The sequence below is a fragment of the Microtus oregoni genome, unplaced genomic scaffold (assembly GCF_018167655.1).
Source record: "Microtus oregoni isolate MIOR12 unplaced genomic scaffold, Mior012 000014F_ref0000157, whole genome shotgun sequence".
Lineage (NCBI taxonomy): Eukaryota > Metazoa > Chordata > Mammalia > Rodentia > Cricetidae > Microtus > Microtus oregoni.
The window spans coordinates 20494878-20519925 of record NW_024543073.1 but is presented as its reverse complement, the minus strand read 5'-3'; the positions used below and the strand labels follow the sequence as shown (position 1 = coordinate 20519925).

Genomic DNA, 25048 nt, shown 5'->3' with positions numbered 1-25048 from the left:
CTCAAGAGGGATGGCCTCAATGTAACCAGTGAATAGGACCTGACAGCCTTAGTGGATTCATTGAGCATTTCATAGTGGCACCAGGCCATGTGACTTCTCCATGGGATAGAAGACAGAGCAAAAGTATTTTAGGTTACATCCCATTTCCAAAGCAACCAGTAACTCAGACACAACTTCCACCTCCAACTCTGTCTCTGTAATCTCCAAATGCTCTCAGTGGGAATGTGTGGCCTGCCCCCATGACAGGGACAGATCTAATCTGATGGCTGAAACTTACAGCAGTGTGTAAATGGACACAAGATTAGCGGAAATCATACCCCCAGCTTAGTTCTAAGACCAGAACGCTGGCCTCAGGAAGTGATTTCTGAACTGATTCCCCTGCAAGGACGCAGAGCAACCCAGGGCGACAACAGTGTCAGCATGTGCAGACACTGCAGCTGTCATTTCGGCCAAAGTGGTAAAATAAGGTCAGAAAACCCAGCATTATAAAAAGAAATTAATTAAAGTGAGAAAATTTTAGCAACAATGTCCAAGAAACAAGTCAAAAGAAAGCCAACTGAATTTAAAAAAATGTACTTAAAAAGAAAGCAGAAATGTAGCTCATGTTCAAGGTCAGCTGCATGGCTTTTATGTTTGATAATAATATTGAGCAAGAGCTTGCTGCAGAATTATGACCCAGAGCCCTGCAAGATCGTGAAGAATTAAGGTCCATTCTCCTCCGAAAATTGAATGAATTCTCCAGAATTCCTCTCAAGGAGCAGAAAATGTGATTAATACATTTTGAATCATTTTAAACCACAAAGGTTAAAACAACCACGGTCACCTAACTGATCTTTAGATAACCAAACATTTAATCAACCGATCAACCTTAGAGAACTTCTGGGTTCAGACAGTGTTCCTCATGGGAGAGCCTTGGGAATGCAACCACCTGGCAGGTCATAGGACAACATTTCTAAGGCAACCCAGACCAGCAGAAGGTTCACTGAACTCAGAAGAGTCACTCTGAAACCTGACTCTGTGCAACCCTGGGGAAGTCATTTAACCTCTGAGCTGCAATGTCCTGCATCATCTCTGACCTCTCAAAATCACCGACATTTGAGTGCTAAAAACTTTGTATCTTCTTTTGGGATGATTTTTAACTTAAAATCATGGGCTTTAAAAAAAAAAAGCTGAAAGAACAGTCCCAAGCCTGAAGGCACATCAGAATCACCCAGAAGAATTTGTCAGAAATACAATAATTCCCCATCTCAAGTGTTTGGGGTTGATCCAGCAGCTGTTGTTTCTAAGAAGGTGAATCTAATGGAGCCCATCCTCAGCCTTCTTCAAGGACCATGTTAGACCGGGGTCTTTCCAAGTGCCTACAGCACCCAGACAGTTAGACAACTCCCAGATAGCAGGCTGAGCTTTCTACCCTCACCCTTTCTGCTCCAGCTAAAGTTGGCTAGACAGACACTGCAGAAGAGCTAGCCAAAGTGCATGGTGGCTCGAGACTGGGGATGTCAGAGCTGACTGGAGCAGGAAGCCAGACTCCTAGACCATAAAGACCTAAGACACTCCACACCAGCTGGGCCCAGCATGGCTAGTGTGGATGGCTATAGAGCTTTTCACGAAGCACCATCTCTCTAACCTACAAAAGTGCCTAACCCGGGCTGGAGAGATGGCTCAGTGGTTAAGAGCATTGCCTGCTCTTCCAAAGGTCCTGAGTTCAATTCCCAGCAACCACATGGTGGCTCACAACCATCTGTAATGAGGTCTGGTGCCCTCTTCTGGCCATACACACAGACAGAATATTGTATACATAATAAATAAATAAATATAAAAAAAAAAGTGCCTAACCCGTTATGTTTCTGATGCCACGTTAGGAAAAACTCCTGAGTACAGAAAGGGAGTAAACAGTGCTGTGGGGGAAATTCACACCCATTCCAAGAATCCCCTGCCTTTTCCTCAGTTTAACTCATGATGATCCACCCCTCCATCAGTTTTACATCGAAGTAACTATCCAAAACACCACAATGCTACTTACTCTCTTCTGGGTACTCGCCCTTTGAATTGTACCTTTGTAAATTTGTACATTTTCTCCCTGTTCCTAATTTGTCTTCTCTTCCAGTTTTTTCTTTGATACAGACAAGAACCTGGAAACTCTGGGCAGAGGTCTCAACCTGTCTTCCCATCCTAACATGCCCACCCAGGCTTCCTACTGTATCCACAGAAGATCTCTTCAGCAGGGTCTGTGCCTCTGACAGTCATGCACAGATCTCCATACTAGCATGGCTAGCTCCTCCCTTCCTCAAGTCTCTTCTGAAATGCCCCTATCATTAGCCCTATGTAAAACTTCAATCAGCGTTTGCCACAGCCACTTGTGCCCCTCCTGAATCCCCTGGGCCTGAAATTTTGGTTTCATAGCATATGTCACCTTTCATTTTCCTATATAGCTAGCTCCCTTGTAATATTTACTGTCTATCTTGTCTCACTAGAATCTAGGCTCTCCACAGGCAGGATTTTTCTAGTTTCTTATTTATTTTTGGATCTCCTCCATTCATTGTATCAGTGCCTCATATACAGCTGGGTACTCAAATATTTGTTCAATGAAGTAGGAATTATTATTTTTTTGCCTTCTTACTCTTAACTGTCATAGCCCAAAATTAAAGGAGCTATTGTTTTAAGTAAGAAACTTTATGTTCTGTGATTTTAGTTTTTAAAGTCAATGAATGTGTTTAACTTGAAAGCCCTCCTTTTAGAAATAAAAATCATCTGTATAGATTTTTATATCAGTGCTATTCATAGTAATGACGTGTGAAAGAAATCCATACATCAAATACTTAAGGCATAGCCCAGCAAATTGCGCTACTATGTCTATCACTATTTCAATGAGTTTAAATGAAAATTAGATTAAAAAGCAAATATAATATACATATCTCAATTACAAATATGGAAAAAATATATGTACTTACCGAGGTTTATAAGTTCATGTCAAACGTGATCTAAAAAATGCATTTAAGATAATCTAAATGAGTTAGTATCGTGTTACCTAATTATCGTCTAAAAAATGGCAAGTTATCATTTATGGGCTTTCATTGGTAATTTTTCCATCAAATAAGGAGGAAGATGGTAGGAGAAGAATGCAAGGAATGAAAAACAGAGATGGAGAAATTAATGGATACACATTTACAGGGGAAACACAGAACCAGACCCACATATGTAGATATTTTTAGGCTGGGATATTCCTAGCTGCTGCATTTATAGATGCAGCTATTCAAAGAGAAGGAAAAATAAGTTGTAGTTTTAATTATGCTTGCATCACTTTTTAGATTTTATTTTCCAAAGACCAAATGAAATTAAGGAAAGGATTTGGACAATAGGACGGATCTTTCTTGCCAATTGTAGAAAGCAAAACAGAGAAGATGTAAGGAGAAAGTCCGCTACCATCAGCAAACCTGCAGGGCATTGAGTACTGGACCCTTATCTACATAGTGAAAAAGTGATCTCAGCCACAGGAAAATCACCAGGAAAGGGCTGGACCAGCTCCTGGGAAGAATTGTTAACTCTTTGTCTCCAGGTTCTTTAGGCTCAAGCAGTCAGGCTAGAAAGGGTGGAACATTCATTTTCGAATGTCTTATAAATATATTTCACAGAAATGTTCAAGACATAAAAAGATATTCAAATGAAACTCAGGGTAGAGCCCACTCCACAAAGGAGCTTCCAGAGTAGCCAGGGATTTAGAAGTTACAAGAAATAACAGAAATACATAAGGTACACGAGCAACAGAATGAATGGTACTATCCATTCTTATCTGGTCATTAAGGTAACTGGGAAAGGCTTTATAGAGAAAGAGGAATGCTAGCTAGACCCTGGCTAGGGCAGCTTAGGAAATCGGTATGAGCAAAGCCACAGAGGCACATCTAACCTTGGTGGAGCTAGAGGCCATGAACACATAAGACAGTGACTCCTAAACCAGAGATGATAAACCCAAAGGGGAAGCAGATGGCAGATGACAGGTGCTGAAACTGCCCTTCTTTGTAGAAGTCACTTCCTTTACAGAGGAGGCTGAGGCAGGAGAGTTGGTATAAATCCAAGGCCAGCCAAGACTACATAGTAAGTTCCAGGCCATCCTGGGCTATAGAGCGAGACCCTGTTTGAAAACAAGCAAGCAGAAAACAAGTAAGCAAACAAAAGGGGTCCAGGTTTCTAAGTAAGCCAACTCCTACCAGGATGTACATCTCTATGGGTGCGCCATTTGTTCCAAAACATACCATCATCCATTCATTCAGCGGATAAACACCAAGAGCCTGCTGGGCATCAGACGCTAACTCTGTACCGGAGAATAAGAAGGGAATCGTGTCAGCTCCCTGAATGTAGACCACTTGTGGTAGAAGATTAGAGAGATAAGCAATAAATTCTCTAGGATTTGATGAAGGTATTTATGAGTGTTGAAATACGCTAAAGGGGCCTAGTGAGCTGCTGCATACCTAAAATCCCAGCACTTAGGAGGCAAAGGCAAGAAAATTGTTAGGAATTCAAGGCTGGCTTGGTCTCCACAGTAAGCTTCAGACCAGCTAGAGCTATAGGGTAAGGCCTTGAAATAAACAAACAAATAAGTTAATTAAATTGATGTGAAGGACTCTGGGGTAGAGTTACGGACATTTTCAGCAGAGAGGACATTTGGCTACGATTATCAGAGAACTTCATCAAATATGATCTCCCTTCATTCCTTTCTCATCTTCCCACACTGAGGAGGACACTGGGTACCACCACTCCACGGGGCACCATGAGAGATATGAAGTACGTTCCAGGCAGGAACATAGATCTGTATCCATAAGGTATGTTCATACTTACTGTAAGATAAAAATCCTAACTTGGAGAGAAAGGTGAGTTTGGGTGGCAGAGACCTGTAAGATGTCACCAAGGAGGTACGGGTGTGGTTCCTCAAAGAAAGGGCAGGATCTGAGTATGTAGAAAAAGAGGACATTGCAGAAGACCTCCGTGAAGAACTAGAGGAGGGACATTTGCTGAATACTTAAACAATATAAGAGCTGGCTTAAGATGGTGGCTTATGATAGGGGGATCATAGGAACCATGCGTGCTGAAATCCGAGGGTCTTGCTGAGCTGCCCCGCCCCTCACTGGTCCCGGAATACCTGGCTCTGCTCCTCCATGGACACTAGCAAAAGAGCTGGCCCCTGAAGGCATAGGCTGAGCTGGCTCCTCCACATACTGCATAGAGATGGCCTCAACCCCTCACCAGGGACTGTAGAGAGCTGGCCCCTGAAGGCAATGGCTGAGCTGGCTATGTCCATTACCTGAGGGGGTGGTCTCAGTGGCCTGAACCTACCAGCTGGGCAACCACCCAGACCCATATCCTGGGCACTGGGCTGGCCCACCCTAACTTCTACCCCATCTATGGCCGGCTGGAGTGTGAGAAGGCTCTGGTCCTATGAATGATAGCCATAGGATCTCCATGACTGGGGCACCAGCAGGACATCTGAAAGGAGTTTCAGTAAGGATCTAGCGATGATGGTGTGCCAAAGACCTTGAGCCAGACCAGTGACTCACGGCAATGAACAGTTTGTGGATGGGGCTGATTGGACTACAGTACATGACACACCACAGCTCCCAATGCCACTAGGACAAGCGAAGAAGTGTTAGAAAGATGGAAGAGTGAGGTGGGTTTTTTTGGGTCTTTTTAAATTAATTTTGAGGGGGGGTTCTTTTGGAGAGGCATACTGTAGGGGTGAGGGGCAAATGTAGAGGGACTGGGAGATGAGCGGGATTGGGTTCATAATGTGAAATTCCCAAAGAATCAATAAAGAATTACATTGGGGGAAAAAAGCCTTGTGGTAAAACCACTAAGCGGCACAAATGGGTTTCTAAAATGTTTTATGGTAGTGTTTGGTATTGTCACGTATTATGTGTCTTAGTCTGTGGGATTGGAGCTAACTAGTTACACTATGATTACCAAGGAACCAAATGTCAGACCACAGAGCTTGGCTACATTCAAGGCATGAGAATCACCTTGGTTTTCAATCCAACCAAACGGGCTATTTGACCAGGATGAAAATGGCTGCGTGTTCATGGCTGGCCTGAGAAAAATTGGGAGTGAGGTCAATGAGGAGTCAGATTAGCCCAGACATGGGGTAGTAGGGATCCTTACAGACCGGATGGTGTCCTCCCAGATCACCAACGGCAATCGTGATTGAATTAGCTACCCTTAAGGGGTAATAACATAAATAAGGTCATAGAACCGAGGGCCCTAACCCACTAAGGAGAGAGATCCCCGCCGTGTGTAACTGTCCATTCATACAAGGAAGGCAGTGTCTAAGGCAAACAATGGAGCCGGAACGCCAGATTCCCCACGCTCGCACTCTGACCTGGGAGTTCTAGACTGCTGATTTGTGAAGAAGTACATTTCTATTGTGTAAACCACACAGTCTGCGGAATCTTGTTGAGACAGTCTTAGCATCCTGAGTTAATACAATAATGTGGAATCGATGGATTGGTGAGATTAGAAATAAAGAGGAAAAGAGATTTGACGGATCTTGTTATGACCGAATCCCTGGAATCTGATCAGATAAGGGGCCAAGGAGCCTGTGTTCTCAAAAGCAGCTGCAAAATCCCCAGCTGAGATAGCTAGGACAGAGGGTGCTTGAGAATGCGAGCCCTCGTCTAAGAAACAACACCTGCACGCACAGCGGATGCTTCCCCTGGATTTGCAATCTTGTGGGGCCCAGAAGTTGGAGTCTAGAAACCAGAAAGTATCAACTCAACTCCAGAGCTGACATTTGTCCCCAGAACAGTAAATATGAGAGAAGACATCAAAAAGGTCTTTTGTGTCTACTGCTGGGCCTGGAGAACTTACAACTAGGAAGGAAAAACACTCAGCATTGTTGTAAAGACTAGAAGAGGGCAGACAGGCACGTTAGCCTCCAGGTTCTCCTTGTCAACCAGCAAGTGCATGGCCCACTTAGTCTTTCGCCGAGAGACTAAGAAAGACGTCTCTTTGCCAAGACTTTCTTGGGCTTCTCTACAACCAGGCACACCCTAGGGATGTTAGTTTCTTGCTTCCTGTTTGGATTGCTAAAGTCATCCTTGGAGACTTTTGCTACAAGAGTTGCTTCTAAACCCTTGGAATTTCACTTCATCACCCAAGAGCCTCAAGGCTGTGACTTAGCCCAGGGGCCCTGGATTAGCACCTCCTGCCGATCCTGTGTCTTAATCCTCTTGCTTGGCTGCTGAGGCAGTTGCCTTTCAACAGGAAGTGTCTTCCTTTTGGAATTTGACATTTGCTCTGGAGCAAGGCACTTCCGGTGTTATATCACTAAATGTCTCCAAGGCAACAGTAGCTAGACCATGACTGATGACTTCTTCGTATCAGGGACAGAAATAGATTAAGTCACGTGGAAGAGAGCTTTCCGGGTTCTCCAAAACAGCGACAACCGAACATTAGCATACACACATCAGCGTGGGCGATCTGCGAAGACACAGATTGCATGTCGAGAGAGTATACCTTTCTGACTCGTTCTAAGCGACCAGACTACCACTTCCTCAAGATCACACTTTGAAAACCACTTCTGTCCACAAAGCAAGATATTACAAACAAAAGCAGTAGCAGGAGCAAAACTCCTCAAGTGTGATATTTGATTCTTTAATATGTAACTTGTGCTGGAAGCTGAAGCTTCGTTCCACAGAGGATCGCCATAGAACAACATGGCCTGAAGGATGAGAAGATGGCAGATTTGGGTGTCTCCACTTGCCCTTCCTGATCTCTGGAAGTGGGTCTGAGGAGGACTGGTTTACTCACGGAAGTCAATATGATATTAATATACACGACAATACATTCCCAGTAGAGCACTTGATTTCAACTTTTTCTTGCTATAAATGATTCAAACCTAGGTAGACAAGCGTGCTGTGTTTCAGGAACAATAAAGTTTTGCAAAAGAAAAAGAAAGAAGAGACCTGAGGAGATTGGGAGGAGAAGAGACAGTGTAAATTGGGTCCAGTGTACAGACACAAAGAAGATAAAATTATTTCCATAATTCTAGCCACCATGTGGGAGCAGCTCATTAGCAACCATTTTGAACTTCTGCTTGCCTTATTTTCCAGGCTGCTCTCGTGTTTGTGTCTTTAGATAGGGAAAGTTTCAACACCTCTTTTCTGTTTGCCATTGACCTGAACTCCCACCTGGCCTAGTTAATTGCTTGCTCTCTCTAAGCACTGAGTCACCCCCTTTTAGAAGTAAAACCCCACATAAGCCCTTCACACAGAAAAAAAGGCCAGTGCTGAGCACAATGCATGTCTCACCAAGATCTCAACACCTTGATATCAGTGAATCTACTGTTTCAAGCACCAGCTGTTACTACCTTTCCTTTTTAGGGAAGCCATAAACAATCTCTCCTCCTCCTCAGGTCCCAATGATGAACCAAGGTACAATTCCTCCAGAGTTTACTCTGGGGAACCAGTGAGCTTATAGGGGTTACTTATAAGTGAGGGGTTACTTACAGGAATGTGGGTGCTCTGGGCCTGGAGAGATGGCTCAGAGGTTAAGGAATGTGGGTGCTCCCCTGCAAGGTCTCACACCAGAAAGTCTTCACCAAATGGGGTAACAGCTTTCCTATAGCCACACAGATAAAGCCTTCCTTCTCTAGTCTTCCCAGTCTATCTATCCTAGCCGCTCCCCAAGGCCAGTGGAATTAGGACAGTGTTGCATACAACAAGGGGTGGGAGCCCTGTGACCCTGCCTGCCCAGCTGGGGCGATCTTTTGCAAGTGGGTACAGCCAAAGTCCCCAAGATAGCAATTGTTTGGCTAAGAGGATTTTCCTGTACAATAAATACCAGAATAAACATTACCTTACACACACACACACACACACACACACACACACGGGGGGGGAGGGAGAGGGAGGGAGGGAGGGAGGGAGGGAGGGAGGGAGGGAGGGAGGGAGGAAGAGAACGCACGCTCTATAGAGTCTTAAAACAAGACTGACACATTGGGGCATACATGCCATGAGAATTATCTTTGGATGACGACCAGGAAACAGCATCTTCCGGACACAGAAGACGTCACATGGGTGATACCTATGACCACACAGCAGCTGTGACAGCATGCACAAGACCTATGCAAGCACAAACCAGGCCAAATCTCGCACGGAGAGGAGAGCTAGGCATGAAATTCCACCCCTAGCGCTGGAGCTATTGGCAACTGTTAGCTGCTGGGAGAGAGAGCAGATTTTCTCTGAGAGTACTGAGAGTATATAGGCCCTGGTAAGCCAACCGTGCTCCAGTGAAAGGTCACTCATCCAAGAACACGCGGACAATATAAATTGGCTTGATGTGGAAGGGGGAGCTAAGTTAGATGGATAAGGAAGCAGGGGTGGGTCCAAGAGCAGTTTGGGGAAAGGAGGATGGATATGATCAAAATATACTGTATGAAATTTGAAAAAAAATCTAATCAAATTTTTAAAAAAAGCAACTAAATCTGGGAGCTAAAACTACAAAACTCTTAAAAACCTGTAGCCTCCACGATTAGAAGATAGAAGGATCATAAGTCCAAGTCTAGTCTGATAACGCTAACTACAAAACGATAATGAACTGAAATACAGAATTAACTGCGAACACAGATGGGCCTGGGAGGCATGCTAAGTGATAGGAGCCAGACAAGAGGCCCCGGAGCATAGTCTATGTGCATAAGACATCCAGTCTGTTCTAAGCTCTGACATAAATCAGGTAGTTGCCAGGGTTTTGGAAGATTGCAGTGTGAAGAATGGCTGCTTCAGGGGTGAAGGGTTTCCTTTCAGAGTGATTTTTTTTTTAAAAGAGCTGCACAACCCAAAGTTAAGTGTGCTTTATCGCACTCTTGGAGATGGTGATTTTAAATTGTGCGTATTTTATCACCGTAAAGCAACTAACTCACCACTTTACTAGAATGAAAGAAAAACACACGTCAGCCAGGAACAAACGCAGAGAGAGCACCTGATAACTCCCGACATATGTGGACTGGAGGCGAAATCCCCATAAACCATTTATGAAAGGCCCTGGCTGCAATCCATTGCCTCAAAGAGGAAGAAAAGAAAAAACCCGATGTCACTCTCAGCTGAGACTTGCTCGGTGCCCCTGGGAAAAGAGCACAGTAGTGCCTCACCCCATTACCTATACTAGAGACCCTCACCACCACACTAAAGCAAGAACAGAGTGTCGCACAGGCTGGAAAGGAAGACTCTGTTCACAAGCACACATGTGTACAAAGCGAGCCCTAAAGACTTCAAAAGCAATTGCTGGAACCGGTGAGTTCAGCAAAGCTCAGAACACAGGGCACCTGTTTTCTGTGTGCTGGTAATGAGGAATTGGACATTATGTGTGCCACCCGCAGTGATGTGGAGAAGCGTAAACATTTCTCCTAGCTGAAAGCTACAACACCAACGAAAGGTGTGAGGAACCGAGCTCATCCAGATCCGCTCAGTTCCTTGGCAGCAGTGTTGCTGGGACGGATATCAGTTCTCCAAAAACTGTTGGACCTATTCGGTGTCGTTCCAATCTAGAAACTGACCCCATGATTCTAAGATCTATGCAGAAATACAAAAGATCTACAGTAACTCAGTGAATTCTGCAAACAACATTGAGAGATTATGCCTGCCTTTAAGACTGAGTGGAAGAGCACAGTGAATGAAACAGGGGGTGCCGGTGTGATGACAGACAAAGGAAAAACATGGAACACTATACTGTCCAGGTACAGGACCATGCGTCAGCTCTGTTTCAATAACAGTTCCGTGGAAGTCAACTGGTAACGCAGAGTCTTTTCAGCAACGGTGCTAGGATGACTGTGTACACAAAATGGTGAGACGAAATAAGCACATAAATACCACCCCTGGCCCTGACTTTACACCACTCACAAATATTAACCATACGGGTCACAGAATTAAGCAAAGAATCCAAGGCTTAAAAACATCTCGAAGTAAACATAGATGTTTGCAAATGTGGAGTAGACAAAGATTGCTTAGAAAAAAATGTAAGAGGAATGTGCCGCAAAATGGAAAAAAAGGGTGTATTGGAGGTCAACAGAACTCAGCAGTCTGTTCTTGTAAAGTGTCTTTAAGAAAAGAAAAAGGAAAGACACTGGCTAGAAGAAAAATACATCCAGAAGAAGCTTACCTCACAGGATTGGAGACAGGGCAGTGGTTGTCTAGCGTAAGCAATACCCTGGGTTCAGTCCCCAATACCACACTCACATACAGACATGCACACATGGGCACACACACACACACATACACACACACACACAGAGAGACAGGCACACATGGACACGTACACACATAGGCCTCACACACATAGGCAGGCACGTGTGGACACACACATACACCACACACACACAGATAGGCACACATGGACATGCACACGCGCACACATACACACACACACTTCTGCAAAGTTGATAACCAGAAGATAGACAACCTAATTAAAACTAGGACAAAATATTTTAATAACTTCACAATATCAGAAATAAAAATGGACAGTTAAGCACGTGGGAAAATGTTCGCCATCTGTCATCAATGAAACGCAAAAGAGCCACCAGGCTGTCTCACTGCATAACCACCAAAGTGGCTACATGTTCTTGCTCCATACCCTCACATACGGCTACATATGTCGGTACAATCGCGTTGTAGATTTTCTTATTGAGCACGCTGCACACTCACCATAGATCCTTGCTATTTATTCTAGTCATTTATGCTCAAAGGCTTCCCTCTGGGTGTTTTCCATAGATTTTTAAATACTAGCCCCAAACTGGAAACAACTCCAAGGTTCACTAGTCAAGAAATGAATAAATTGTAATACACTCATAAAATAAAACACTAATATAAAGTGACAAACTTCAGATACTTATATCAATATATATGAAACTCAATATCAAATCAAAGAGGGCAACCACTGAAGGTCACATACATACCATTATTTTTCTCACTACCAAAGACCTGATAAGAAACAAATGAAAGAAGGAAGTCTAATCTGCTTGTGGGTGTGGAGGTGAGGTATAGGCTCTCATGGTGAGGGAGGCAGGTAGAAATGGCCCTTGGTTGTGGCTTCAGAAACTGGGGACAGTGTTGTTCACATTTCAGAGGCACAGAAATGAGGACAGGAAGGAAGGCAAAGTTCCATAACCACAGGGCCCTTCCTACAGCGAGGCTTCAACTCCTATTCGTCCCACAGCCTCCCAAAACAGTGCTACCATCTGGGGACCATATGTACAAACACTAGAGCCTAGTTATGGTTGGCATTTTAATTGAATCCATAATAATGCATGGTATTGACAGGAGACTAATAAAGACAACTCTACCCAATAAAAAGGAGGTCAGGGTGTGCTTGGTGACTGTTGTCACAACTGACTCCAAGAAGCATGGGTTGGGTTCATGAGACTGGATTATGTCGCCATATGGTAGTGACTACACATTACATGATGAAAGTCTTCATCAAAACCTATAATTGAGATCAGCTTTAGTGGCAAACACCTCTACTCCTCATCCTCGGGAGGCAGAGGCAGGTGGATCTCTGCGGGTTTGGGACCAGTCTGGTCTGTAAAGAGAGTTCCAGGCCAGTCAGGACTACATAGTCAAACCCTATTTTAGATAAATAAAATCTTGAGTCATATACTTTGAAAGGTGTGTGGTTTAATTTATTGAAGATGCACAGAGTTCAAGCAAGTTTATTTTTATTTTTTTAATTTGCAGCATTTAACTGTTACAAACAAAACTATCTCCCCAAATCTCTAGCTGAAACCATAAAACCTAGTGGGATTATATTAGAGGAGAGACTTCAGCAGGGTAGGTGAGGTTAAATGAGGATAAGTACACACACATACTCATGTATACTCACATACACACTCATACACACATATGCACACACATGTGTAGTAATACGGAGCGGCGGGGCTGCGTCCCCAGCACCCCTGCTGCCTGGCTAGCTTATGCCCGAAATAACAACACACAAACTGTATTCATTTAATCACTGCTTGGCCCATTTCTATCTAGCCTCTTCTAGGCTAATTCTCACATATTAATTTAGCCCATTTCTAATCATCTGTGTAGCGCCCCTAGGTGCGCTTACCGGGAAGATTCTAGCCTATGTCCATCCTTCATCGCGTGCGTCTGCCTGGGAGCTGGGAGCATGGCATCTCTCTGAGGCGTCTGCTCCCGAGAGGAGAGCTGTGGAGTCTGAGCTCACTTCCTCTTCCTCTCAGCGTTCTGTTCTGTTTACTCCTCCCACCTATCTTCTAACCAATGAGAGCCAAGCAGTTTCTTTTTATTTAACCAATGACCTTCCTCCATCACACATGCACACACACACAGAGTCATGTGAAGGCACAGCAAGATGTCAGGGTGTACACAGATCAGAAGGAAGGATTTTACTAGAAGAAACCCCGACACCCTGCACTCTGGGTTTATACTTTCAGCCTTCAGAACTGTGAATAATGGATTTCAGGTCATCCTGGCATGTGATATTTTGTTATAGCAACCTGTAGGCAGACTCCTGACCTCCTGACCGTAAGCGAATAACTCAGCACTTTTGCTGTTACATTCTCAGACAGTAGAATCTTTAGCCAGATTTCTGGGATCTAGGTTGAGAGACCTCCGAGTTTCAGTTCTACAGATGGTCAGATAGATTGTTCACAGTAGACCTAAAGGATGATGGGAACAACCTGTAAAAGCAATCACACAGGCCAGGCAGACTTCCTGGGGCCAAGTGACGGTGAGTCTCAGGAGTGCCCCTGCGTCACCCTCACTGTAAATCAGACCTGACTTGAGGGACGCTTTGCCTTGCCTTCTGGTGAGTCCTGCTTGGCACTGGCCACTAAACTATTAAAGGGTGTGTCCTCATCAGCATCATCTGTCAACTTAGCACAGCTGGAGTCACCTGACAGTAGAGCCGCAGCAGACATACCGCCTGGATCAGATGAGCCTATGGCCATGGCAGCGGTGGGCTGTCACTGACATCTGAGGGCCCAGCCCACAGTGGCGGCACCAACCCAGGACAGGTGGTCCTGGGCTCCGTGAGGAAGCTGGCCGGACATGAGCCTGTGAGGAAGGTTCTGAGCAGCATTTGTGTACGGTGTCTGATATACATTCTTGGCAGTGAGTAAATTCCCTGGTTAGAAACAATTCTGGTGGAAACGCAAGTGAGTCCCTGCCCTGATTTCACTCAAGAATGGACTGTGAGTCGTAACAAAAGGAAATCCTTCTCTTCGCCATGTGGCTTTTGATCAGTGTTTGTCACAGAAACATAATGAAACTAGAACGCCGTACTTCCCTCTCTACCTTTCATCCTGTGTGCAGGAAATGATTTCTGGGGACGAGAAAGAGGGCTCGGCCGTTGAGAGTGTTTACAGCTCTTACAGAGGGCCCAGGTTCAGTGTCTGGTATCCACACAGCAGCTCACAACCACACATTACTCCAATTCCAGGGACCTGATGGGAACCTACTAGTCTCTGGGGCACCGTGCACACACATGGTATACAAACACACACACACACACACACACACACACACACACATGTATGTACACACAGCAGGTACTCACACATATACATAAAATAAAGACAAATTTTTGCAAACTAATTCCGTTCATCGGTTCTCTTCCTTTCAGCCCACAAAGTCCCTATCTCTTCTGCAGTTATCTTACAGGCTCTCAAGGTTTTAGAACTCCAGGGAAAGGAGTCATTACTTTGACCATGACATGGTACACTGTGGCACTCAAGGTCTGGCTTTCCGTCTCCCAAGACAATGGTCATTCTTGCTATGAGCCCAGCTTATCCGAGGCGACTCATGGAGAGGAATGTGTGGAGACATGAGCAAAAAAAAAATGTACACAGGTAGCAAAGCTGAGCAATGGGTTGAGAGTAAGAGTTGACCCCATGCTGACCCTGGGAAGGACTTAGGAGACTCTGTCCCCTGTGATCTTACTCCACCCATCTGCAAATGCTGTTCGCTTAACCTGGGGAACTGGTTCAGAACCCAGCTGTGCCTCACTATCTCCACTACCACCACCCCGGCCAAAGACACCAGCATCCCCAGCCTGGATTACGGCTGTGGGCTCTTGGCACATCTCTTAACTTCCACTTAGCTCCCCTGGACTTTCTCCAGAAGTTTCTGAATGAACCACCTGTGATCTCAGCCAGAAGCCATCACTTCCCATCTGAGACCACAAGGCCTCAACGGTTTGACTCTCTGAGACCCATCAGCGCCCACTGCCCTCCCCTTGCTGTGGCTCCACTGGCCCCTACTGCTTCACCGTAAGCACTAGAATAGTTCCTCTAAGGCTGCACTCCTGCTCAGGACATTTTCTCCCAAGTGCCCACATGGCTCTCTCTCCCCACTCCCTTCTGGTCTGACCTTAACAATTACATGACCAAGGAGGCCTTCCTACTGCGTGTCCAACAGAACCATCCTGCCACACCTCTGCCCAGGCAGTCCTTCCAACTTGCTTTGGAAATGTTTCTCTGGCAATTGTCATCACCTAACTCTTTCTTGACCTTCTCTCCACATTTGCAGGTCAGACCTAAGGGTATCTGTTGTATGAACCTCATACTGATAAGAAGACAGAGTGGGAAGCAGTTGTCCAGACGCCCTTGTTCCCCACTTCTGTGCATACTCCCAGAGGTCTCCAGATTTTAGCCCACATGGACCGTGGTAGAGACAAAAGAGATCTCGCAGTCTGGTGAGTCCCCCCAAAGGGAGGGGAAGGGACTGGAGAGGCCAGGGTGGCACAGTTGTACCTAGGCTGAGGCAAGAAACCATCTAAGACAAGTGGGATTGTGTAACAGTGTCCCTGGCCTTCCCCTCCATCCTTCTCCTGGGGTCTTCATTTTACCCCAAAGCTTCCTTACCAGTGTACCTACTGAACTGGGATAGAAGTGATGGGCAACCCATTAATGCCTCAACTCTCAGGTTACCTACCACACAGTGCCTGGAACAGACACAGCCTTGTCTGTGCCTGCTGTAGTCAGACAATGTCCCTACTGATGCCATGGGCTGTGACACACTGCTTCAGCCTTTCTCCAAGGATGGTACCCTGCCATGCCCTCTACTCTCTTCCCTCCTGTCACTGTCCTGTTTATCTCCATCCCTTGTGCCTTTCTTGTCACCATGGGGTCCTTCCTGCTCCTGGAAAGAGCAGAGATGAACTGTGGCCTTTCTGACCACAGCACGAAAGCCGCATCCTGAGAATTCTGGTGTGTGCTACATCGCAAGATCCCAAATGCCTGTCTTAGATGGCAAAATCTGCTCAATGACAGACAGTTGGTGAATACGCTGTAGTGGTCATTGCCTCTCTGAAAGTGCTGTTCTAGAATAAAACTGAGTTTTCTCTTGGAGATTTGAAAACAAGTGTCACAATGGTCCTCTGTGAGAAGAAATCCTGGACAATGGGCCCCCTGACAAAGAGTTCTGCATCAGTCAAACATGGTTCATCTCAAGTCTTCCTCAAATCATTCCATCACCAATAGAGACAAGGTCAGAACCACTCACCAGCTTTCCAAAGGGCCATACTGCCAACAAACAGAAAATGGTATAGAATTTTCTTTAGAGAATTCTAAGTGGAAGTAGAAAACAGTTGCTAAAAATGTAGAGAAACCATTTCTTTCTGCTTTATAACCCACATGTCTTCCTGCAGAGTGTGCAATGGTAAGGAATTCATGGATGTTCAACTGTTTACTAAGTCATCTTCCTTCTAGGGATGTGTCTCCACAGACCTTCCAAAGACATGTTTGCTAGAGAGCTAACCTTCTTATACTTTCCAATCCCTGTTCTCTGCAGATTTATGTGAGTGTTACCAAGGTTTACTGCTCATTAATGGTTCTTGGAGACCAGGAAATCCAAAAGCAAGATGTTGGTACCTGCTTGGCTTCTGATGAGGGCCTCCTGGCTGTGTCATAGCATGGTGGAGGATGAGACAACAGGATACCAGGGGAAGCCTCTTTTCTCTTTATAAAGTCACAATTCTATCATAAAAGACCAGAGTACCACAAAAGCAGAAAGCTTGCGTGGGGTGTCCTGATGATCCACCTAAGGCCTTTCTCTGGCAGAGCCAGTCATGAGGTCCAAGATGAAGCAAGTCCAGATGAAGCAATGGCCACTGCTCAAGGGCACAGACAGAAAACCTTGGTAATGCTCGCATCATGTTAACGCTGCATACATTCAGAAGACGAGCCTTGTAGTCATGGCATCCCTGAGCAATATTTCAAAGGCTACACCAAACAGAAGCAGAGCTACCACAGAGTTCCTTAACTAGGGGGTGCTGAGCAGAGAGGTGAGGTTAGAGTCCAACAGTCCCCAATCACAGAAATGCCTAGTGGAGCCATGGGGGTAAGACTAATACCAATACTCTCGGGTAGGCATAAGGAATACATTTCTGGGGCTGGAGAGATGGCTAAGCAGTTAAGAGCACTTGCTGCTCTTGAAGAAGACCAGGGCTTGGTTCCCAGCACCCAAATGTCTGTAACTCCAGTTCTAGGAAATCCAGCCTCTGTGGGCACCAGGCCTGCAGGAAGGTCACATCACAGATGCAGGCAAACACTCATTCACATAAAATAAATTTCTTCGAAAAAAAGAATCTCTTTTTTTTTTTTTTTTTTTGGCAAATTACCTAATCTTGGGTATCCAGTGACGTCAATAGAAAGAAGTCTAACACACACACACACACACCATGGGAATGTCTACACTGTGTGTCTTGTTTGATTTCACAGGCCCATGGCTGGAGGGACATTTACTTTGGGATTAATCTTGCTTAGAGTCCCATTCAGCAGCGATTCAGATAAGACTCTGGACTTTAGACTTTTGAGCTGCTGCTGGGTGAATTATGACTTGTGGGCTATTGGGATGGGAATAAGTATGTTTTATATGTGAGACCAAGATTTTAGAGACCAAAGGGAAGATGGCATAGTCTGAATGGAAGGTAGGGAGCTCAAAATGTATGTGTCAGAAATTTAATCCCCAAAGCAATGATATGGGGAGGTGGGGCTCTGCGAGCCTCCACCCTCACAAATGGGTTCATTGCAGTCATGAAAAGGATTTACAGAGGAGGTGGTGTCACTTCTCACCCCTTTCTGTCCCTTCTACCATGTGAGGACATGGCACTCCCTCCTCTAAAGGACACGGCAACAAAATGCCACCTTGGAAGCAGACAGTGTCCTCACCAGAAAGTCCAACCTGTTGATGTTTTAATCTTAGATTTTTTTAAGCTTACAGAAATATGGAAAATTCGGTGTTTTTCAATCTTCCAAACTTGAACATTTTGTTACAGTAGTACAAATAGATGAAGACATTATATACCTCAGTTAGAAAGAGACACTCCATTCTGAGTCATGTTCGTGACCGTGTCACTGGCAGAAAGCAGAGGTCAGACAATAAATAGCATGACAGGCAATGTATGCACTGGTGTGTGGTGGGGAGGGACGCAGTGCTGAGACAGGGGCTCAGGTTCTGATTCTTGCCACTGTTGTGAGATTTTGTTACATCTAAGGCACATGGATATACGAAAACCATCTCTTTTGTATCACTAAGAAAAGTCCTTGCTGTCCGCTAAGCAGCGTGACAACCCAAGGGCAGCCCTGCAGGGCAGAAGCATTGATCCCCCAGTCTCTCATCTCTTGATTATTTTCATCTACCCCAAGGGGCTAGGCGATTCCTGCTGCCTTCAGGTTGGTTATCTGACGTTTAATAGATAATCCTCAATAGCAAAATATAAATCTAGACATATGTGCTTGGGGACAGCCTTTCTTAAATGCTTGTATTTTGCAAAATAGACTAAGAAAGCAAATCTGAAATTGCATCATTCCTTCCCTGACAAATATTTACTTCATCAATATCAAATTTATACCCATGTCCTGCTTCCTTGACTCTCTTTATAAACAATGACTTTTAGTTTGGATGTCACACTATAGCAGAACATTTTGAAATATCCTTCCTCAGCAATTAATCAACAATGCATCCCCTGATACCAAATTTGAGAACAACAACAACAACAAAAAAAAAAGTAAAACTATCCACACATTCAAAAACAATGACACCTCCATTACAGTTATTGCCTGGCTAATAGTCCATTACCAGATACTACCACTCAGCATCATGGTCTCAGATTCATATTCATGCTGGTGACCAATCCACAAGACACAGTGAGCTTCACCACTATCCTTGCTTAGGTGTCCAGTAGGAGCGATTCCAGAAATACAGTGTTGACAGTATCTGTGGTCTTATTTCAGACTGGGTCTCCCTTCACCATGCAGATACACCGTCACTAATACCGTTCATAAAAGATACGCGATGTCCTTATTAACAGCAACTCCTTTTAAATAATGCCTATAAAATTGAGAAAACTACACCTTTTGCAGCGAAATGTGAGGGCATGGGCTCAAAGAGATGGGTGAGATGCAAAGAAGAAAATGATTCTGTAATGTTTGAGAAATGTATGGGACTCCTCCAACAGAAACAGCATGACTACATCTCATTACATGCTAGTTAACAGAAATAACACACCATGGTCTGAACTGTAATGTCCCAAGTTTACTGAAATCCTAACCCCTAAGTGCTTCAGAAGGTGACTATATTTGGAGGCAGAGTCATTAAAAAAAAAAAGTTAGTGTTAAATGAAGCTTTTAGCATGTTTAAGCCAATGTGATTGATGTCTTCATAGGAAGAGGTCAGAACACAGACAGGCAGAGAGAAGCATAGATAAAGACACAGAGAGGATGGTTGTCTGGAAGCCAAGAAGTGAGGTCCTCAGAGAAGCCAGCCCCAGGGACCTTGATCTTGGGCTTCTAGCCTAGAAGACTGAATTTCTGGGGGGGATCAGATTTCGCCTTTGTAAGCATTTGCTACTTTGTTACATCTGCCCTGACACACTAAACCAGACTATTGTATGTGTACCGTTTCTTCTTCTCTTCCTCTTCTTCAGAATAAAGGAAGATAACACTTTCCTGTGTCCACGTATCTGAGTAGGTCTATGCAACTAGTTCTGACCAAAGCACAGAAAAAAAAAAAAGAACTAAGCTTTATTGTTGAGCTAAGACATTTAAAGGCAGTTGTAATTCTAGGGACCACCAAGACCACATGTTCCAGGAAGTAGAATTACAAGGTGGCAAAGCTTCTGCCATCCTGGTTTCCTGAGAGACTGTGTGAAACGAATGAGCATTCTGCTAACCTACTTTGGACATAAAATGTGAGAAGTACTTATCAAATTTATTTAATCCACTAAAATTGCAGGGTTGATTTTTAACTACAGCATAGCCACTTCTGACACACAGATCTACCTCACAAAAGTCAGAGCACCAAAGTGCTTGGAGCTCATGCCGTATCAGTGAGTTCATGTAAAATTATTATTTAAGCAAAATACCACCAGTGATGCAAAAGTGATGCTTATATCTTAGAGGTAACAAACAGCTTTCTAATTGGATTTCGGGACTGTTGGATAGAAGGAAAGTCATTCCTGGTACTGCAAGCCTGGCCAAGAATGCGTGGGAGAGGTGATCATAGGTCACAGAAGAGGACACATTCCTGCCATTTTCCTAAACTGATGTAACCTCCAATAACTGTAATCTAAGCCTTATAGCCATAGGTAAGTGCACCTCTCCTTACCAAAGAGGCTTCTTTTAGCAGCTACTGAGGCAGCTGCAAATAGATATTCAGAACTGGTCACAAGGCCCCAGCTGGCCGGGCAGTGGTGGCGCACGCCTCTAATCCCAGCTCTCGGGAGGCAGAGGCAGGCAAATCTCTGGGGGTTCGAGGCCAGCCTGGTCTACAAGAGCTAGTTCCGGGACAGGCACCAAAGCTACAGAGAAACCCTGTCTTGAAAAACAAACAAACAAACAAAAAAAGTCCCCAGCTGGAGATCTGAAATACAATCCCTACGTCCAAGGCTCAGGGAACACCACAGAAGAGAACTGCAAGAGTTAAGACCCCAAGCACCCAATGAGTGCTCACCACTATGAAACAGTGGCTTCTAGTTGTGTTTGGGAAAATGCATCTGTGACTCTTAACAATAATTAGTATGTAGGAAAAAGTATGTATCTAATAGTAACCGTGCTTGTTCACATGGTAATCCCACCATTAGGAACTGACTTACTAGAAATAGATGAATACACAAACACACACACACACACACATATATATATATATATATGCACATATATATATATAAATAAAGACCCACAATGCTAATAATAATATATGTATTTAAGTAATCCAAGTGCCCAATCCACCGGGAATTGATTAAACCAATGATGGTTCTGATGTGAGATTCCCCTCTGTATGCCGTGAATATGCTTTATTACCATTGGTTAATGAATAAAGTTATTTTGACCAATGGCTTAGCAGAGCAAAGCCAGGCAGGAAATCCAAACAGAGATATAACGTAGGTGGAGTCAAGGTGACACCATGTAGCTGCCAAAGGAAAAAGATGCCTACAAACCTATACTGGTAGGTCACAGCCTCGTGGTGATACACAAATTATAGAAATGAGTTAATTTAAGATATAAGAGTTAGCCAAGAGTTTGCCTAAGCTATTGGCCAAGCAGTGTTGCAGTTAATATAGTTTCTGTGTGGTTATTCAGGTCTGGGCATCCGGGAATGAAAGAATAGTCTTCAACTACATGGTTCATACCCCTGACTCAGATCTATAGAGTTATAAAAAGTCAGTCTCTTCACTGACTTAAATAATACTTACGTCATTTTGATAAAAACAAGAAAATCAAAGATGAAGAAAATTTCCACCCATAAAAGCTCTTTTAACTCAAGTGCACTGAGGCATATAAATTGCCTCTACACGCTGGCTCCTTTTTGGAAATCTCCCTCTTCCATTGAGCTTGGCTCAGTTTACCCACCCACTAGTTGAGTGATGTCAAGAAAAAAAAAAAAGAAAAGAAAGAAAGAAAAGAAAAATTAAAAAAAAAAACCTTCCAGTTTCTCATCAAAGAAACCACCAGAGTACTTCCTTCAGTGGTGGCTAAGTGTATCCCCGAAGCCTCATGACAGCGTTTATTATGGACAATACACAGGGCAGGTACACAATCAATATCCACTACCCATGATGCTCATCTCTGGAAACCTGGAGAAACAAGCTTTCTCGTGGCTTGACTTGCATTTACTTTGGCTCTTTTATTCCTTTTAAAAATGTCTAGTTAAAAAAAGCTATAAATCATTCTGTGTATTTCTCATCTTGAAATAAAATGGAAAAAAAAACTAGTCTGTTTTTTTCTTTTCTCTTCAAAATAGTGCTTACCCCACTAAGCTCTGATAATATTAGGCATTCCGATACTTAATGCTGTTTCCAAAGAGAATTTCATTATTTCATCGCTGAACTGATCGGCTGCTTTTCTGGGAAGTTAATATTAACTGAGGCGTTCCTGGGTAAGTAAATTGTGCTTATCAGATGTAACTGAAGGCTCTCATACCCCCTGTGAGACGGGCAGCTTACTGTGCCTTCTTCCACCTAGGAACCAAATGTGGACCTCTCTCCCCGGGCAGGGCGAGAGTGGCCAGGCGAGGGTCTTACCGCGAAGCCTGGATCTTTTCAGAATTATGCAGTCAAGCTGGGTCAGATCTTTCTGGAAGGTTCGGCCCAGTGCATTCCGGGCACCAACAGCACCACTGAGCTTATTTCCCCAGACCATAAGCACCAACGATTCCTGTCACTTTACAGCCTCCTCCACACTTCTGCTCCCCTGTCTCTTCAGACTATTAATGCTTTTTCAGAATGTAGCACAAGCTGTAGCAAGACTGGACCGGATAGGCTGTCTCCGAATGTAACAAACTCCTGTCAGAGAGGACCCCAGGTCTGAGGGCTCCCTGTCAGCCTTGATGGCGTACACATGGCCTGAGGGTTTTTTGTTTTTTGTTTGTTTTTTTTTTTCCCACAGTTCATTAGCCCCACACAGCTTCTGCCTCCCATCCCCGTTCTTCCCACCGCGGGTGAATTATCATTCTTCAGTTTCTACTTCTTGGAAAACCTAGCCTCTGCAAAATGAAAATAGCCCTTTCAAGGTCAGGAGGGCAGTCAAGCAAGAACTGCCCATGGCAGACAGATAATAAAGCCTTAGAGGGCGGATTCTCTGCCTCTCACCTCCCCTGGCTCCCTGGATAAATGTTTTTGTTGACTGTGTCCCAACACAGTTTGGAGAAAGACTGTCTCTAAAGAAACACTGGAGGTTGAAACTTCAGATTGTCGAAGAACTTTCAAAGCAGGCATGCCAAAACCACCACCACCACCACCACCACCCCATGCACTGGCGGGAGACTCAGAGTTCAAACGCAATGATTGTAAGGTCCTTGGTCCCAGCAGCTGGCCCCAGGATGGTGTTTGCCTAGGGCCCTCAGCCTGGAACAGGTAAGCCAGAGTACAGTCGGTGCCAGAAACTTTATAGACCATCACAGAAACTCCTACAGGCATTAGAAGACTGTAGAAGGTTAAAGACACTTCAGTAAGATTTTATTGGGTTTTTTTTTTAAGACTGCCACAATGACAGTTAAGTGTGTTTCAGTTAACTGTTAACTCCTCAAAATGCTTCCAAGTTCAGTGCAGCAATATCCATTTAGCCTTTAGACCAAGCCCCCTTCCTACGCCCTGTGCACGGTCATTTTGCTGTGAACCCAGGGCATGAGACCCTCACAAGCAGCTTCTTCTCTCCCAGGTACCCCTGTTTCCCTCTGGACAGAATAGGAATCCTCCTTCCTAGGGAGCACCATTCAGGAAATTGCACTGGGTCACTGTCAGTAGGAGGCGCCAGGCATACATGCACGCGCATGCACGCACACACCTGCCCCTCTACCTGCATTTGCACCTGGACCCGCACCTACACCCGCACCCACCCCGGGGTCTAAAGCTGCCGTGCCTTACTTCCCGGAAAAGAAGCTAATATTGCAGCTACTGGAAATACATTCGGACAGTCAGGGGCCCCACACCCGGGAGGTGAGCGTGGGAACAACGCGCGCAACAGGAGGCAGAAGCCAGGTTACTTCAGGGAAGCAATGATCGCTGTCAGCCAGGCATAGACCCATGTGCAGAGACTATTATTAAACATTAGAAATTGCAACACGGGCATCTTAGGCATTCCAGGTACCTCTCTAGGAAGCAAGATGGGAGCCAGGTACCAAACGTGGAGAGACTGGAGGAAAAGAAAAGGGCCATCTCAGCACTTGGGGTTCAAAGACAGGTCCCGGGAGGGCTCCAAGCTTCTGCCTGTGCCTTGGGACACCCCTCTGCAGACGTGCAGGGCTCACCTGGCGCTTGCTCTGCTGCTTGTCCATGCCCGCTGCGATCCCCCGCTGCTGTCCCCAACGTAAGGGTGCCTGTGCCCCTGGCGGCACCCACTCATAGAGCGCACCCAGCTGCTGTGCCTTTGCACCATGCGCCTTCCTCGCTTCTGCGCTTCTGCGCGCCTGAAGGGTCTGGTCGCTCCTAGGGACTCTGCCTGCCAATCTGAGCCTCCACTGCCTTCACTCCTCCAAAGGTCCCAAGGCCAGCGAGTGCCTGGGTCCTAGCGCCCCTCCGAGGATGTTGATCCCCGACTTCGAGTTGCTTAACGGCTTCCTAGTTACTGGACTCTGAGCAACGCCTTCCTGGAAATCCTAGGAAGTCAAATCTCACTGACGCTAGTGAACGGAACCTAGTGCTTTTCTTGGGACGCAAGATTCAGTTTCTAAACATCTGCTAACCTTTTTAAGGCTCTCCACAATCCCCTTGGGGGAGCCCTATCTCCAGGAAACAACCCATCAAGTTTGCCAACAATTCTCAACTCAAATTTATTCACAGGCTCCCTCCATTTGTTTATATTTGGGGTACTGTGAAATGTTGGTACATACCACACATGTACTCTGAAATATCCCTGAACTGATATGAACTATATTCTCAGACGTGCTTATATTAGAAATTTTATACTGCTCAAATATGTACACATATATATGTATGCATATACCTACACACACACATATATATATGTGAATATATATATGTAAATATATGTATAGCCCCATTCATGATATCATGTTTGGTAAAGGGTGTTCTTCATATGCAAAGGAATACA

The 25048-nt window shown here is 44.8% G+C and overlaps 1 protein-coding gene across 2 annotated transcripts in view; it reads right to left on the bottom strand.

Annotated features, from left to right (window-relative positions):
* Nucleotides 1-24443, bottom strand: part of Pde8b (phosphodiesterase 8B) — a 228299-nt gene extending 203856 nt beyond the window's left edge. For both annotated transcript variants that reach the window (XM_041663659.1, XM_041663660.1), the window contains exon 1: nt 24246-24443. In XM_041663659.1, the coding sequence (XP_041519593.1) occupies nt 24246-24272 (27 nt within the window). In that variant the 5' untranslated portion in view covers nt 24273-24443. The remainder of the gene's footprint in view (nt 1-24245) is intronic.
* Between the last annotated feature and the right edge of the window lie 605 nt (nt 24444-25048).